The sequence below is a fragment of the Aspergillus multicolor genome (genome assembly GCF_047715735.1).
Source record: "Aspergillus multicolor strain CBS 133.54 unplaced genomic scaffold BDW74scaffold_8, whole genome shotgun sequence".
Classification (NCBI taxonomy): domain Eukaryota; kingdom Fungi; phylum Ascomycota; class Eurotiomycetes; order Eurotiales; family Aspergillaceae; genus Aspergillus; species Aspergillus multicolor.
The window spans coordinates 220,461-234,917 of record NW_027395959.1 but is presented as its reverse complement, the minus strand read 5'-3'; the positions used below and the strand labels follow the sequence as shown (position 1 = coordinate 234,917).

At 51.2% G+C, this 14,457-nt stretch overlaps 7 protein-coding genes across 7 annotated transcripts; 3 read left to right on the top strand and 4 right to left on the bottom strand.

The window, feature by feature from the left end:
- Positions 1-81: 81 nt before the first annotated feature.
- BDW74DRAFT_176778 (uncharacterized protein) lies at positions 82-1,127 on the bottom strand (the record flags this gene model as incomplete). The annotated part of the gene is made up of 3 exons (XM_073728729.1): positions 82-588; positions 647-987; positions 1,043-1,127. The coding sequence occupies 3 exons, from the start codon at positions 1,125-1,127 to the stop codon at positions 82-84; spliced, it is 933 nt and encodes a 310-aa protein (XP_073585182.1).
- A 126-nt stretch (positions 1,128-1,253) lies between these two features.
- On the top strand, positions 1,254-1,486 carry BDW74DRAFT_150402 (uncharacterized protein). The gene has a single exon (XM_073724014.1). It carries the CDS (start codon positions 1,316-1,318, stop codon positions 1,472-1,474), a length of 159 nt encoding a protein of 52 aa, XP_073585181.1. The 5' UTR covers positions 1,254-1,315; the 3' UTR covers positions 1,475-1,486.
- Positions 1,487-2,070: 584 nt separating this feature from the next.
- BDW74DRAFT_150399 (putative integral ER membrane protein Scs2) lies at positions 2,071-4,240 on the top strand. Its single transcript, XM_073724013.1, has 7 exons — positions 2,071-2,478; positions 2,539-2,609; positions 2,677-2,699; positions 2,756-2,814; positions 2,868-2,983; positions 3,036-3,137; positions 3,200-4,240. Exons 1-7 carry the CDS (start codon positions 2,439-2,441, stop codon positions 3,629-3,631), a joined length of 843 nt encoding a protein of 280 aa, XP_073585180.1. The 5' UTR covers positions 2,071-2,438; the 3' UTR covers positions 3,632-4,240.
- A 190-nt stretch (positions 4,241-4,430) lies between these two features.
- On the bottom strand, positions 4,431-7,762 carry BDW74DRAFT_167136 (uncharacterized protein; the record flags this gene model as incomplete). Its single annotated transcript, XM_073726659.1, has 8 exons — positions 4,431-5,216; positions 5,275-5,553; positions 5,615-5,788; positions 6,248-6,334; positions 6,385-6,546; positions 6,595-7,454; positions 7,531-7,662; positions 7,723-7,762. The coding sequence occupies 8 exons, from the start codon at positions 7,760-7,762 to the stop codon at positions 4,431-4,433; spliced, it is 2,520 nt and encodes an 839-aa protein (XP_073585179.1).
- A 595-nt stretch (positions 7,763-8,357) lies between these two features.
- On the top strand, positions 8,358-9,429 carry BDW74DRAFT_176774 (DnaJ domain protein; the record flags this gene model as incomplete). Its single annotated transcript, XM_073728728.1, has 2 exons — positions 8,358-8,638; positions 8,718-9,429. The coding sequence occupies 2 exons, from the start codon at positions 8,358-8,360 to the stop codon at positions 9,427-9,429; spliced, it is 993 nt and encodes a 330-aa protein (XP_073585178.1).
- A 356-nt stretch (positions 9,430-9,785) lies between these two features.
- On the bottom strand, positions 9,786-11,097 carry BDW74DRAFT_176773 (porin; the record flags this gene model as incomplete). The annotated part of the gene is made up of 5 exons (XM_073728727.1): positions 9,786-9,935; positions 9,995-10,690; positions 10,752-10,840; positions 10,915-10,948; positions 11,050-11,097. 5 exons carry the CDS (start codon positions 11,095-11,097, stop codon positions 9,786-9,788), a joined length of 1,017 nt encoding a protein of 338 aa, XP_073585177.1.
- Positions 11,098-11,401: 304 nt separating this feature from the next.
- On the bottom strand, positions 11,402-14,242 carry BDW74DRAFT_150390 (asparagine synthetase B). The gene is made up of 9 exons (XM_073724012.1): positions 14,061-14,242; positions 13,927-13,977; positions 13,836-13,861; positions 13,749-13,775; positions 13,650-13,685; positions 13,410-13,558; positions 12,095-13,347; positions 11,936-12,040; positions 11,402-11,873 (listed from the first exon to the last, which is right to left on the bottom strand). Exons 1-9 carry the CDS (start codon positions 14,084-14,086, stop codon positions 11,831-11,833), a joined length of 1,716 nt encoding a protein of 571 aa, XP_073585176.1. The 5' UTR covers positions 14,087-14,242; the 3' UTR covers positions 11,402-11,830.
- Positions 14,243-14,457: the final 215 nt, after the last annotated feature.

Here is a 14,457-nt window from a genome sequence, read left to right as displayed (position 1 = left end):
TTCATCAATCGTGATGTTCTAACCTCTCTAAGTAGATTTATTTGGATCCAAGTACGGAGTACTTTAGGTTCCGCCTCAAGATTATTCGACCACAAGACTCGCGCTAGGTACGAGTCCAAGGTCCTTCAGTGACTCGCCGTAGAATTCAGAGTTGAAGACCTTTCTCGGGAAGTTCTGGCGAAAGCTGTTGACCTCAATTCCGTCTTCTGTCTTCAGCGCCGAGACAACCTCAAAAAGTGTTGTGTCGACGGGCAATGTTTTCATAACATTCCCCTTTGATGTTTGGAAACGTAGGCGAGTTTCTGTGTAAGCGGAAGCTGGTTTGGATGCGACAGGCCCGGACGTTGTAGCTGCTGGCGTAGCGGCTGGTTGAGCAGGAGGCGTGACCCCAGCACGTTCGGCCTTCTCACGCTCAGCCCTTAGTCGTCGCTCCTCCTTATCCGCTTCAATTCTAGCCTTAACACGGCGCTTAGCTTCGATCTCATCCTGCTTCTCCTGCTTCTTTTTGGCAGCTTCCTTGATCCTCTGTTTTCTCTCGAGCTCCTCCTTGGCGTCTTGGGACTCCTTGGTAGCCTTTCTTCGAATCTCCTAAACCATGACCGCGAATCAGCAATATTCGAGATCGGATTGATGGCCTCTGCCATACCTCGTTCCGCTTCTTGTCAATCTTGTCCTGTTCTGATTGACCCGCACGCTTAGCTGCTAGCTTCTCCCTGAGCTCTTGTAGTCTGGTTTTCTTCTCTTCCTCGGTCAGCGGCGCAATCTCCTCTGCCGACTCCGAGAAATCGACATGCTGAGTCTTTGAGGCGTGAAATTCGGCTTGGGCATGACTACGAAACTTTTTTCCGCATTCATTGCAAACCAAGCTCCGGGCTTCCTCGCCGGGTTTGAGTGCTGGCCCTTCTTCTTCGTCCTCTTCGGCCCCTGCCGTAATCTCTTCGAGTGACTTATCCTGGTTTTTTTCAAGCCATTCGAGAGCCCCTTGCACTGTGCATAAGCCATGAGTATTAGCGGGAACACAGTGAAGGGTAGCGAAACTCACGCCCACCGCTTTGTTTGACTGCTAGCTCAGAGCGCTCTCTCTCAAAGCCCATCTCAATGAGCTGATCCAGATCTGACGTAGTCATAGCTCTATTTAGCAAATAGATGGAGAATTCAGGACGGTGTCTATGTTTTGTGCCGGCTGGCTGAGAGGTGTTCTGTGAGTGAGAGTGGATGCGGAGAATGAAAGTGTTGGCAAGATGGCCGTGGCCCGTTGTAGGGTGACGTATCGGCGGCGGCGGAGGGCCAAACTGCGGGATGACCCGCTCGATCTATGCCCCCATCTATCAACAGAACCCAGACTGAAATGGACCCATGCTTTATTTACCTAGGTAAAGGACGTCCCCAAACAGAACTGTCATTGCTTGCAAAAGATTGTCAACCATCCTCCATAGTGATCCTATCATTTTATATCAGAGTTGCATGGCTATGAAAATGGTGCATGCCATTTCTGGCGTACTACTTACCCCATGGCCCCCCAATGCAAGTCTTGAAGAATAAAAACAGCCGATATGAACAGCCGTCCAATGCTTTCTAAGCAATACCTCAACTTCGTATACAGAAATATTGAGAAATTATGGGGGCACAAATTGTACTCCGTAGACTTCAGTCCAATAAGGCTTAACTTTTTGGGGGTTTCACAACATGCGTCGGGTGTTTGCTGTAACTCAATTGACTAGACAAGTATGCACCCCGGGGCCATGCCCAATTATTCTAGAAGACTTCAGTAGTGGCAGTAGAGAAACCACAGTGTCAGTTGTATACGATTACGCTAATCATCGAATGGTGCCATAAAGTAAGCGAAGCTCTCCCACAGAAGCCATCCGTATCACATGTTCAGGAACCATATCTAGGAACCGCTTCTTCTGCTTCCCCGAGGATGTCGGATTCTCAATCGGAACAGCGATACATACCGTCATGCAGCCACAGAACTGCCTGAGGAATGACGGAAGTGTAGGCCAACAGAACAGAGTCATAACCCTGTAAGCTGGAAATCAAGAGAACTTGTCTAGACAATGGAAAGGATCACGAGCACGCTGGCAGTGATGACTTCACCCGGCAGCAGCTGAGTCAGCGGTCCGGCCCAACCAGCAGTCGCGACGCTCTTCCCCCCAGCAATTAATTTGGTTGCGCCTGAACTCCGGTGTCTGGCTTCAAATCACAACTACGGAGTACCAACGCTGCCTATCTCCAACTCCTGTATCCATTTTATCGATATTCCGCTACCCTGACTCCGTTCTACCGCCGTCAGGTACCGCCATTATCCAGAGTCTCGCTGCTGGTCTCTCCTTGTCCCCAACTACTCGTCTATCTTGGGCCGATTCGCCCTGTGAAACGACCACCGAGTCTCCGTGCCGTCTTCCCACACTGCGAACACCTATCACCCTACAATCACCATGTCCATCCTCCTCGACCCCCCAGACCTTGGCTTCAAACGTATGTTTAGGGAATGAGTCTCGATTCATGTTCAGACGGGCGTACTGACATGCGAACCAGGCCCTTTCAACCGTGAAATATGCCAGGTATTGCATCTCACAAATAACAACCCGGATGCCGTCGTCTTCAAGGTATGCGCTTCCCAAGCTCTTGCATCAAGCATCGTTTGTTTTGCTAATATTATGTTGCTTGAAATAGGTCAAAACCACTGCCCCCAAACAGTACGTGATAATCACAGCCCGCTATGCAATCGAACGTTCGGCTAAACCACCAACAGTTATTGTGTCCGACCCAACTCGGGAAGGATAGAACCAGGAAAGCATGTGGAAGTTCAGGGTATGGCTCCGTAACCCGTTGCTGCGGGGCATCATAATTGATAAAGAGAACAGTGTTGTTGCAGGCCATGAAGGACGAACCAACCCCGGACGCCAAGTGCAAGGACAAGTTCCTGGTCCAAACCGTGGCGGTCACAAAGGATATGGAATTCGCTAACGTCAGCTCTGTCGTATGTGACTGCAATGCAATGCTACATGTCTCCTTTTCTAATCGGCTCACAGTTCGAGAAAGCCACCAAGTCAGCCATCCAGGAGCGCAAGATACGAGTAACCTGGCTCGCCGCCGATGAGCCTTCAATCAAACAGGAAGATACAAATGGCACGGTAAGTCGTATTTTGTCTTTGACAGTTTATTGGTTTGGCTCACTAACGTCTATCACATAAAGAATGCCCACGATGACGAACCTCCCTCCTACTCTTCACCGCAGGGAGACTTTGAGACTCCCGCCGCCGGGCTTTCGAAGAACCCTACCGCCACGTCGCCCATCCCCGCTCCGGATTTTAACGAGAGCGTCAAGCGGGAATATCTTACACCACAAGTGTCTGAAAACAAGGCGGTGTCAGCGAAGTCTTCTGCTGCAAGCAGCGTAAAACAGAATGATTACGAAGCTCGACTGTTGGAGGCAAATGCGCAAATTCAGCGCTTGAAAGACAAGCTCGCAGACCAGGGTTTGCGACAGAGAAAGATTGGGGGCGAGAACGAAAAGTCACCGGCAGGCCTCGTGCAGCAGGCGCAGGCGGTTGAGGCAGGTGTGCCAGTCAGAATTGTTGCAAGCTTATGCCTGCTAAGTTTCTTGATCGCCTATTTCTTCTTTTAATCTCTCTTTATTCCCTTTCTTTTCGTTACCCAAATACCTATTTCCTACTTCTACTGCAATCCGCCTGTGTTCATCTCGAGCCGCCTATCATTGATTTTTCGTTTGTTCACACCTTACATCAACCCACCTTTTTTTCTTTCATATGCTCCACGAAGTTCGCTTTGAATACTATGGCCTCGGCAGCGTTCTCATGACGCGTCAAACTCAAGACTCAATGAAAACAACGAAAGAGGCATGAGAGTTGGGAGACAAAGTTAGCAGGGTTCGTGCCGAGTGGATTTCTGATAAGGAGGCTGAGCAATTCACTACATCCATTATCAGTATGAGCCTACAGGCTGGTTAGACTTGCCTTTCGAACCATTCTCTTCGCTCTATTGTTGGACCTTATGTGGATATCTTTTCTTCAAGCGAGCATAGGTTTTAGAGACGAACGTATGTGATAACCATGCAAATATAAGTAATGACGATGATGCTACGTTATACCTCTTAAACTGGGGCGTATGCCACTAAACATGGACCAAGCAGTCTTACATAGCTTATCTCCGATCAATTCTATCTTGCTTAAAATTATAGCGCCAGTCTGAGCTGTGATTTGTATTTAGAGGTATTACGGGATTTATGCTGAACAGATGATAATGGCTTCATAAGTTCTAAAGTAGCGAAAGCACATTCATCATTTAGCGTACATATCAGCGCGCGCCAAGAAATACAAGTATCGCGAAAGCCAATCCAGTATCATGACATAGATGAACTAAAATATAAGGGATTAGCTAGTGAAGGCAAGTTGTTCGGATGTAGGTCAATTTTGAATCTCGCTCTCCTTCCAACCGTTATCACCGGTCTCGTCGGGACCAGCGGAGATGCCCTCGCCTGCGCGGCCGGTGGTAGTGGCACTGCCGTTACCACCCCCACCCCCAACAAGTCGACCGCCCTGTTCTCTCTTGACGCGGCACCAGGGACCGACATTCTTGTCTAGGATGAAGGTCCAGGTAACCCAGACCCAACTCCGATGGCAGGGTAAAGGCTCGTAGAACTCACTAGCGATACGGTGGAGAGTATGAAGCTTTGTCCACGGTATAGCAGGAAAGTCGTGGTGTTCGTTGTGCAGGCCGACGTTGTAGGTCAAGATATTTAGAGGTCCGTAATAGGAGTATGTTTCTGGAGGCGGAAGGGAGGAGAGAGGGTGTTTCTCTCCCTTTTCTCCCTTCAGTTCCTGCAGTGATTCGGTGCCGTGGTTGATGTTTGAAAAGAAGTAGTGTTCCGCAATGAAGTGTCCTGCGCAGGGGTGGAGGGATCCAGCGAGGAAGGAGCTGAGAAGGAGGTAGAGGACTGGGCTGAGGGAGCCGTTACAGGCTCTTGTAAGGATGTAATCGAATGATAGTTGGACGAAGAGGTTTAGGAGGTGGATGATCGTGAAGGGTGGGCTGTAGATGAACATGGGGCGGAGGGCGTAAAAGAAGATTTGGAAAGTGCAGAAGAAAGCCTTGCCGAGGAGAGAGTCGAGAACGAAGGCTTCGAAGGCTGTTGGGAGGTCAGTGTCGAGACCAGCGACGCCGAGGGATTTGTGGTGAGTGAGGTGGTAGGGCTGGGGTAGTTCGTCAGCTTTCTCTCCTTGATCAAGTGTTCTTATAGGAAGTGCATACCCTAAAGGCGGCGCTGTATGGTAGCCCGATGGGAAGGTTCGCAAAGATGGCCAGGAGTCTGTTGGCCATGGGCGACCGGAAAGCGAGGTTATGTGATATTTCATGGATGGCGAGGAAGAGATTCTGGTTCGAGGTGGCTCCGATCACGTACGCCGTCAACCAAAAGCGCCAGGAGAAGAAGGACGTTTCCCGGAGGAGGTATGCGCAACAAATTTGAAGGGATACAACACCCAGAACCACATATTTGGTCAATGGCTCTGGTCCGCAAAGCTTGGTTACCTGGTAGATTGTAAAGATTAGCTTTCAGGAACACGACCACTCGAAGATAGAGCGGAAATACCTCTGGGTGTGCCTTGATGATTGCTTGCCGTCTTGAGCGATGCGGCTCCTCTGTATACGTCCAAAAAAAGTGGTCCTCGAATGAGGAATTCCCTGGAGGCTGGACTCGCACTGAGGGCTCCGCATCATGCTGTTCTGAAGCTTTGGGGAGATTCTTCGCGGCCGACACGCGGAGCTGCGGTGTAGCGGAGGTGGCAACTGTCGAAGCCATTGTGGGAGTGGAAGAAGGGGGGAAATGCGGATGAAAAATGAGGTGGTAGTAGCTTTTAGGCCATCGAATGTAGTGACAACTGACAGTTCTTTACAATTGTAGAATAATAGAGAGCCAAAGGTGTGGTTCAATTAGAAACTGAAACTCGGGAGACAAGTCTCGGAACCTTTGCCTTCCACGTGGGGCGCGCCAACCGTTGGAATGGGACGATCGCTCAAAGTATGCCACGCAAATATCCGTTCATTCAATTCGTTTTTACTTCGTACAGTTTTATATAAACTATGTAAAGTTCATGCATCCAAGATCATAGGGTGTCTAGTAGTCGTCTCCACGGCTAATAACCTCCTTCACGGTAGGTCGGAGCACAATCGTCTATAGTTAGGGTTAGTCTCTAGGTCAACAAGACAGAGTCTGGGAACCTACATGTTCGTATTGGGCGGTGTATGAGCCCTTTTGGTCACAGAGGGGAGGATAATCTTGGACAATTCCTGATTGAACCAGGTTGTTCAGCTGGAAAGACATTAGCTAGGACCTGGTTTAGGGATGCAACAAACACTTACACCAAGAAGATACTTGTCCTGGCCAAGTCGGTCAAGGTAACGACGGCACCAAGGCAGAGTACCGAAGTTCTTGTTAATGACATTCAACAGGTTCTTTGCCGAGGACAGACGCAAAGGCACTTGAGCGGCATTCGGGACCAGCGCATAGTGAGAGGTTTCCATCTGATATACATGAGTTTCCTAGCTGGTGGATGGGATCGGAGTACGTACGTCTTCTCTCACGTAGCCCTTTCCGGTACTACCGAAGGTCTCAATGGCGAAAACTTCGCCTTCCTCCATCTTGGTCTGGTCTGAACCCTTCACAATGGGGACACTCTTGCCACCGTGGATAACATGCTGATCAATGTTGTGGCCGTTGAGGTTACGGATGGGCTTGATAGGGTACGTGGTTCCGTTTAGTTCAATCTCGTAACTCTCCATAGTCTCTTGGATTGCGGCACCGATATCACTCATGCGGACATCAATTCCAGCCTCGCGGATACCGGTGTTTGTAGCATCTTTAACAGCCTCTAGGAGAGGGTCATAGACGGGGTCGAAAGACATCGTAAACGCACTGTCAACAATACGACCGTTGAGGTGCGCACCGAAGTCGACCTTCATCACGTCACCCTGCTGCAACACCATCTTGTTGCCAGCGTTCGGAGTGTAGTGGGCGGCACAGTGGTTGATGCTCAGACCACAAGGAAAACCCATACCACCCTTAATGTTATCGCCCTCCTCGAGACCCTGGTGGCCGGTCAGAGCACGAACGGAGTCCTCGATGCCCTCCGCAATCTCCGTCAACGTCTGGCCAGGCTTGATGTTCTTCTGCGCATACTGGCGGACCTGGCGGTGGACCTCGGCACCCTGGCGATATTCCTGCAAGAAGTCATTGTTCATGCGGTCGAGGTAGCGCTTCTCTTCGTTGGTTGTGCGGAACGAGTTCTCGTTCAGGTACTCAACGATCTCGCCCTCGGGGTACTGGCCGTTCGGGAATAAATTCGACACCGGGACACGGGGAGGAGAGCTCTGTACTTTGGCGCCTCCCTTCTTCTTCTTCTTTGACTTGCGCTTCTTCTTCTTTTTGGCGGCTAATATTGTTGATTCTAGTCAGCGGAATATAACCAAAACAGACCCCCGCGAAGTCAAAACCGGGCGCATGCATACCTCCATTGGCGGCACCCTCAGCACCGGCGTTGGCATCATCTGCATCGTCGTCCGAGTCATCCTCCGCCTCTCCGGCTTCCGCTTGGTCCGCTTTCGCTGGAACCGCGGCGGAGTCGCCGTTCTGACCGTTCACTGCGGAAGACAATATTTAGCCTGGTAATTGAAAAGAAAAAGCGGGACAAGTACACTCACGGTCAAGCTTCTCTAGCTTCTCACTAGTCTGGGCAGCCATGGTGAGAAGATAAGCTGGGGCTGAAGAGGCAAAAACTAGGCAGGAATGCGGTCTGAATAAGAGAAAAACCAGAGCGGGGAATTGCCGATGAGATAATGAGGCGCCAAGCCTGGCCACGGCCTATATCTATAGGAGCAGCAGAGTATCTACCTTGTAAAACTACGGTGATCCAAAGAAATATCACGGATGAGTCAATATCTACGTAGACTCAAACGTTTAGAGTACTCGATGTGTAGTCCGACCTTATAAAAGTAATCCTCGTGCACCGCTCCGTGCAATCTACGTCTATCTACGGAGTATTGAGCACCATGGATCAAGACTGCAAGTCTGGCGCTAACTGGTTAGTTTTGTTGTTTTAAGATTCTACTATATTACATCTGGCAAGCTCTAGAATAGCCACTAAGTAAGTAGTGCACTTTACAGCATACCCCTTAGACCTTCCATACTTCGAGAGTCGAAACTCGCGCACCGATGACGCATTGCGCCTCCGATAAGCGGCGGACGCCATCTTAGGAAATAAATTTCCACTCCGTCTTCTATCACCTATTTGCACTCATTGAGAACTCTCTCCTCTTCCACGCAAGTACATAAAGGCATGCCGTTTCCTCGCACTCTGAGGACGCCAGTATCCCAATTCCTCCTTGACTGTTCTCACTCCCACCAAATAAACTCGCCACACGAGTACATTTTCCCTAGTACTTTCGACTTCCACAGCTACGGGCATAGACCCAGACAAAGGTCTAGCCATGGCCTTGGATATAACCAGAAAGCAGCCTTCTCAACAACGCGGCCTCAGTACCTCGCCTCATCCCGAGAACCCACCCTCTATGAAGTCCTCGATGTCCCCGTAACAGCCACACCAGCCGAAATCAAGAAGTGAGTTGGTTACTGCAAGCTCCGCAGAAGATTGCTGGCCAGCTATATATTGAGCCACCTACTAACGTACTCAATCCAGGAAATTCTACGCCCTCTCCCTCGCCCACCATCCGGACCGCAACCCCAACGACCCCAGCGCCTCCGGCCGCTTCGCAAAGATCTCCTCCGCATACCAAACCCTCAGCAACAGCACAAAGCGCGCGACCTACGATCGCGACCACGGAATCCACTCGTACACCTCGCAATCCACACACTCTACCGCAACACCAGGCCAGCATCCCATGGGCAGCCACAGCAGCCACGGCGCATCATACTTCGGGTCGCGGCCGGCAAGCGGGCTCAGTAAACGGCGGGGTACGTTTAAGGGGCCCCCGCCGAGTTTCTACGCGCACGGCGGGTATGGCAATAATAAAGGGAGACGGGCGCCGTCTGGGGCGGGCGGTTACTATTCGTCTGGTGGTTCGGCCGGTGCTGCGGGCGGCGCTGGTGCGAAAGAAGATGACCCGACTGGGTTCATTGACCGGAACAACATATCGCATTTCAATGCGCGTGGGCATTATCGGACGCAGACGGCGGAGGATGCGCGGAGACAGGAAAGGAAGTCAAGGTCCAATGCGGATATCAATGAGCAGTATATTGGCAGTCGCGGCGACTTTGCTTTGAGGTTCATCGCAGTTTCGAGTATACTGGTAGGTGCTGGCGCCATAACGGGGTTCCTCCGATGGCCGTCGAGTGTCACCAGCAACGAGAAGTCGCACAAAACGAGATCTTCAAAAGTGAAGGACGGGTGAGAATATATTTGTGCGGGTATAGCCGTGGATGTGCGCGCATTTGCCAGAGTTTAGTTGTACATAAACTTTTATAGAGCAGCTCTGGTAGATGCACCTCTGATCTTTTGAAACCGAGATATAGATACACCATGCGCCACCATTTCCAAAATGCCTAGAGGTTCTCGCAGAACATAAAAAATGCGGTCTTATTGATATACAGTCGTCGTCAATAATTACGGTACATGATTATTACCCTAATATCTAGATATCACGGTCCACCTAACCCTACATCCCTGCTCCTTATATACAATTCGCATAACGGACGGGAAGAAAGGCGAAGGTGAGCCGAATCAACAAAAAGGCGGAAAAGAAGTCGCTTAAGCCTCAAAGGTGAAGCTGGCGCCAACCTTGTGAGCAGCCTGGTTGAGGTTCTGGGTATCGAAAGAAGCACCAAGGCCGAGGGTGACACCAGGGCGGAGGAGAACGTTGTAGGCCAGAGCGGCAATACCACGGTCGTTGATCTTGACCTAAATTGAGAGAGGGGTTAGATCCGCGTGGTTCCATTTTTGGGATTCCGGTTACTTACCTTGGCGAAGGAAGAGGGGTCGAGCCTGTACTTGCTCGCAACCTCAAGGCCGACGGAGTTGCCGGTCTTGGAGTCCCAGGTGGCCTTGGCACCAGCCTCAACCTGAGCGTTGACGCGGTGGTAGTAGCTGGCGGAGAAGACGGTCAGGTTGTTGGCAGCCTGGATGGCAGCAGAGTATTGGGGAACGCTGTAGCCGACGGCAGCGGAGTACTTGGTGATGGCGGCCTTCTGGACGTCGTAGCCACCCTCAGCACCGACGAGGAAGCCCTCGTGGCCGAGAACAGCGTCGAAGTTGGCAGAGGGACCGTTGAGGAGGTCGAAGAAAGCACGGGCGTGGACGTTGGGCTGCTTGAAGTGGAGGTTGAGCTTGGCACCCTTGGACTGCTTAGCAGGGAGGTACTGGGTAATGATCTCAGCCTTGAGACCCTTGGCAATGTTGTTGTCGAGCTCGAGCTTGGTGTCGAGGGCGTTGGCGGTGGTCCACGCCTGGGTGAGGGTGAGGCCTGAGCAAGGAGAGATTATTAGCATCAATCTATGTTCGGCAACCCTAGTCGCCAGAATGACTCTGGTAGACGGTGACAAGTTATGCGATCGTGATATATTGACCACGAGCGCCTTGTCAGGCTTCTTGGGTGTTTTTCGTTTGCTGTCATGGGGGCGTTTACCAGTAGGAGCGTCGACGTACTTGGCCTCGAGCTGTTCCGGATTGCTTGTTAGCGATAGCTTCAACCAGAGAATAATGTCACCGAAGACTTACGCTACCGGCGATGGGACCCTCGTGGGCGGACTTGCCCTTCACGTTGAAGGTGACGCCATTGGGAGCCTTGGACTTGACCTCAAGGGCAGCTAAAAACAGTAAGAGTCAGCTAAGCTCCAGGCCAAAACAGGGAAGCCGAATAAGCTGCGATGAAGCTACATACCAGCAGAGCCGTGGTAGAAGTCCTTGTTGAGGAGCTATAGGACAACAAGTCAGTATTGAAATTCCGTGATTCTTCAGCTCATCCACCGAGTTTCCTTGCGAAAGCAGGTGGGAGAATGGCCAACACAGCACGTACGTCGTTGGCCGCCTTGGCGATGTCGGAGAAAGCAGCAGGAGCAGCCATTATGTAGAGTTAGAGAGGTGATGAGACGGTAACGTCAAAGGTACAAGGACGGAAAGTAGTGGAAGATTTGAATGGGGATGACGGAGGGGAGGAAGTCGGGAGAAGATTCAACTCATCAATGGGGAGGTTGAGTTCGCGTTGCTGGGGCACGGGAAGCTGGACCCGCTGTGATTGGCCGTTGCGGCAAAAGCCGTGAGCAAGGATTCCGACGGTGCCTTAAAACGCCTGGGGCATCCGATCTGTTTGACCGAGCTCTATTTTCGTCATCTTCCCCAGTCTGAACTCTGAATCGTTCTGAGCTATATAACTACAACCAGTAGTTGCATGTCCTGGTACTCCGTACTTCGTCTCTAGATAGAGGTTCAATGCATCCCCAGTCTCTTTCTCCTCTGCCTTGTATTGGATCCGTGGGTCAAACACCCTTTGAAACAACAGCACATGATCAGAGGCTAGCCTGAACTCTAAACGGGCAGCAATAGAGTAGCTACGAAGGAAACAAACTAGAGCCTGGCTGAAAACATGAAGACATCCATTATTTCACCCGATTCTGTTCAGTTGCCTCAATATCACGCAGGAGTTGAACAGAACGAACCAGACGCTGGAGACGCCGATAGTCAGAACTCGCTTTGCGCCCAAAAACAAACAATGATCTCGGACAAATCATCTATTCATGCCTCTATATCTCAAAGAATAACAACCCGCAATTTTTTGCAAAACCTTGCTATACAATCATTTATTCGGCGTTATCGTATTTAGCGTTGTGGGTGGCAATGGCCCTGGAAAAACGCATCGAAGTCAGCATCTATATGCGCAAATCATTGTCTTCATATCGACATACCTTCCGCTAGGGTCGCTCTGCTTCGACCATGTAGGAACCCAGCGCTCGACTGTGGAGGCACAGGATGGGGGAAAGTGCTCATCAAACATCATGCGGTACCAGTAGCTGTTTCTATGTTAGCTTTCTGATATGAGGCATAAGTTGGGAGACAAAACGTACGCTTCCTTGGTATCGGGAATATCATCACCCCACTCGGGCTTGGGGTTCTTCATCATCTCATCGGTGACGTTGAGCTCGGCGTGGTCCTTCAGACCATCAATCCAGCTGTAGCCGACACCGTCACTGAACTGCTCCTTCTGGCGCCAAAGGATCTTGTCTGGCAGGTAGGGCTCAACATCGGGCTCATCGGATGTGTCAAACGCCTTGCGCAGGATGTACTTCTCGATGCGGTCCTTTGTGATCATCTTCTCCTGGGGATCAACAGCCATAGACGTCTCAATGAACTCCTTGTCAAGGAAAGGAACACGGGCCTCCAGACCCCAAGCGGATGTTGACTTGTTGGCTCTGAGGCAGTCTGCCAAGTGCAGGTTCTTCACACGTCGAACGGTCTCCCTGTGGAACTCCTCCTTGTTGGGAGCGGCGTGGAAGTAGAGGTACCCGCCGAAGATCTCGTCACTACCCTCACCACTCAGGACCATCTTGACTCCATATGCCTTGATCTTGCGGCTGAGCAGGTACATAGGTGTGGATGCACGGATAGTGGTCACATCATATGTTTCCAGGTGGTAGATAACATCTGAGAGAGCGTTGAGACCGTCTTCAAGAGTGAAGGTGAGAGCGTGATGCTTAGTTCCCAGGAACTTGGCCACCTCCTTGGCGGCCTCAGTGTCAGGGGCACCGGGAAGACCAATGGAGAACGATTGCAGCTGCTGGAAGGAGTTGACCGTGGAAAGCTCGTTTTCATCATCAATACCGACCAGTTCACCGTTGGTCTCGCTCTGAACGCCGGCGCTAGCCTTCTGCGAGCGCAGGGTTTCACGCTGGGCGATCGAAGCAACCAAGCTAGAGTCAAGACCGCCAGACAGCAGAACACCATACGGGACCTCCGCCATCAGACGCTTGCGGACCGACTTGGTGAGAGAGTCGCGAATGGCCTTGTAGTTGATTGGCGTGCTGGGAACGTTGGTCGGGTCCCACCATGAGGGCTGGAAGTAGCGGGAGAATTCACCGCTCTTGGAGTCAAAGATGTGACCGGGAGGGAAAGCCTGGACCTTGTCGCAGACTGGGTGCAGACTCTTCAACTCGGAAGCGAAGTAAACGGCTCCAGGAGTCTGAGAGGACCAACCAATATAGAAACTGCAGATACCGATGGGATCACGTGCCGCGACAACTCTATCCTGCTTCTTGTCGTACAGAACCCAGGCGAACATACCATCGAGGTGCTTGGGGGCATCGAGGCCATATTTCATGTACTAAACCAGTCAGTATGTCCGTACCATGACCCTCTTACCGCAGCTGATGCCTTCGCACATACCAGGGGAATGATGACTTCACAATCCGAGTGTGTCTTATATTCGTATTCCACGTCCAGGGTCTTTCGCACAATGCGGTGGTTGTAGATTTCACCGTTGACGGCCAAGGCGAGGGATCCATCATCGTTAACGAGGGGTTGCGCACCGGAGTCTTGAAGAGAAAACAGTCTCAGCAAATATTCAACCGATGAAAGAGAAAACCGAGAGGCTAATGGATTCCTTGACGAGGCTGGGGTACATACCGACACCGACGATACAGAGACGCTCGTGGCAAAGGACTGCAGAATCCGGTCAGCACCAACGTTTCAACTTCCCATTATTCACAGCATTGAGTCACTAACCCGTCTTATCGGCTATGAAGCTTCCACCTGTTGCACTGTGTTAGGAATAAATTCTTGTCAAAGAGGGTCCATAACCGCATGACTCACTCCAGTCGGGTCCGCGATGGCGCACACTGCTCCGAATCAGCCAAAAGCCCAATTGACAAGGTTAAAATGCCATTGAACAGGGGAGACTTACGCCTTTGCCATGCGCAAGGCTGTAGGCTTGAAAGCCTGCACATCCGGGTGGCTGTTCGCGGTGTCCGTTAGCAATGAAGAGCGCGGCGCACAGTTCCCCGCGGGAGATCGGGGCAGAAAAGAGTAGAGACGTACTGGTGACAGGCGAAGATACCACACATTCTGGCAGATCAATTGAGCAACACAAGGATATATCAAGTGTCCGGACTGTTGGGAAGCCCAATTGGGTGTAAAGGAGGAGTAGAAGGTAGGTGACTAGGTCCAGATATCGTTCTGGGGGCAGGGGATTTTTTAAATATGGCAAGGCAAGCCCCGGTCCAGTCGGCGGGGCGGAAATCGAGGGGCGATTTCGGCCTACAAAAAATCTGGGAGGGACACTGACAGCACTGAGTCATCCCGATAAGATAACCGCTACGCTGCCCACACATTGCCCGCAGCGTCATTGGCCGGCTATCGGCCGCGCTAACGAGTCCAAGGACTGGCTAAGGAAGACTTGACTTATCTTCAGGAACACTTACGATGTATTTTTACG

Excerpts from the sequence above, each read along its gene's own strand:
- BDW74DRAFT_150399 (XM_073724013.1), top strand. The coding sequence starts at position 2,439 with ATGTCCATCCTCCTCGACCCCCCAGACCTTGGCTTCAAAC. Across the intron at positions 2,610-2,676 it reads CGGATGCCGTCGTCTTCAAG|GTCAAAACCACTGCCCCCAA; the intron begins GTATGCGCTTCC and ends TGCTTGAAATAG. Across the intron at positions 2,700-2,755 it reads AAAACCACTGCCCCCAAACA|TTATTGTGTCCGACCCAACT; the intron begins GTACGTGATAAT and ends AACCACCAACAG.
- BDW74DRAFT_150402 (XM_073724014.1), top strand. The coding sequence starts at position 1,316 with ATGCCCCCATCTATCAACAGAACCCAGACTGAAATGGACCCATGCTTT.
- BDW74DRAFT_150390 (XM_073724012.1), bottom strand. The coding sequence starts at position 14,086 with ATGTGTGGTATCTTCGCCTGTCACCA. Across the intron at positions 13,862-13,926 it reads GCCTTGCGCATGGCAAAGGC|TGTGCGCCATCGCGGACCCG; the intron begins GTAAGTCTCCCC and ends GATTCGGAGCAG. Across the intron at positions 13,348-13,409 it reads GTGAAGTCATCATTCCCCTG|TACATGAAATATGGCCTCGA; the intron begins GTATGTGCGAAG and ends TGACTGGTTTAG.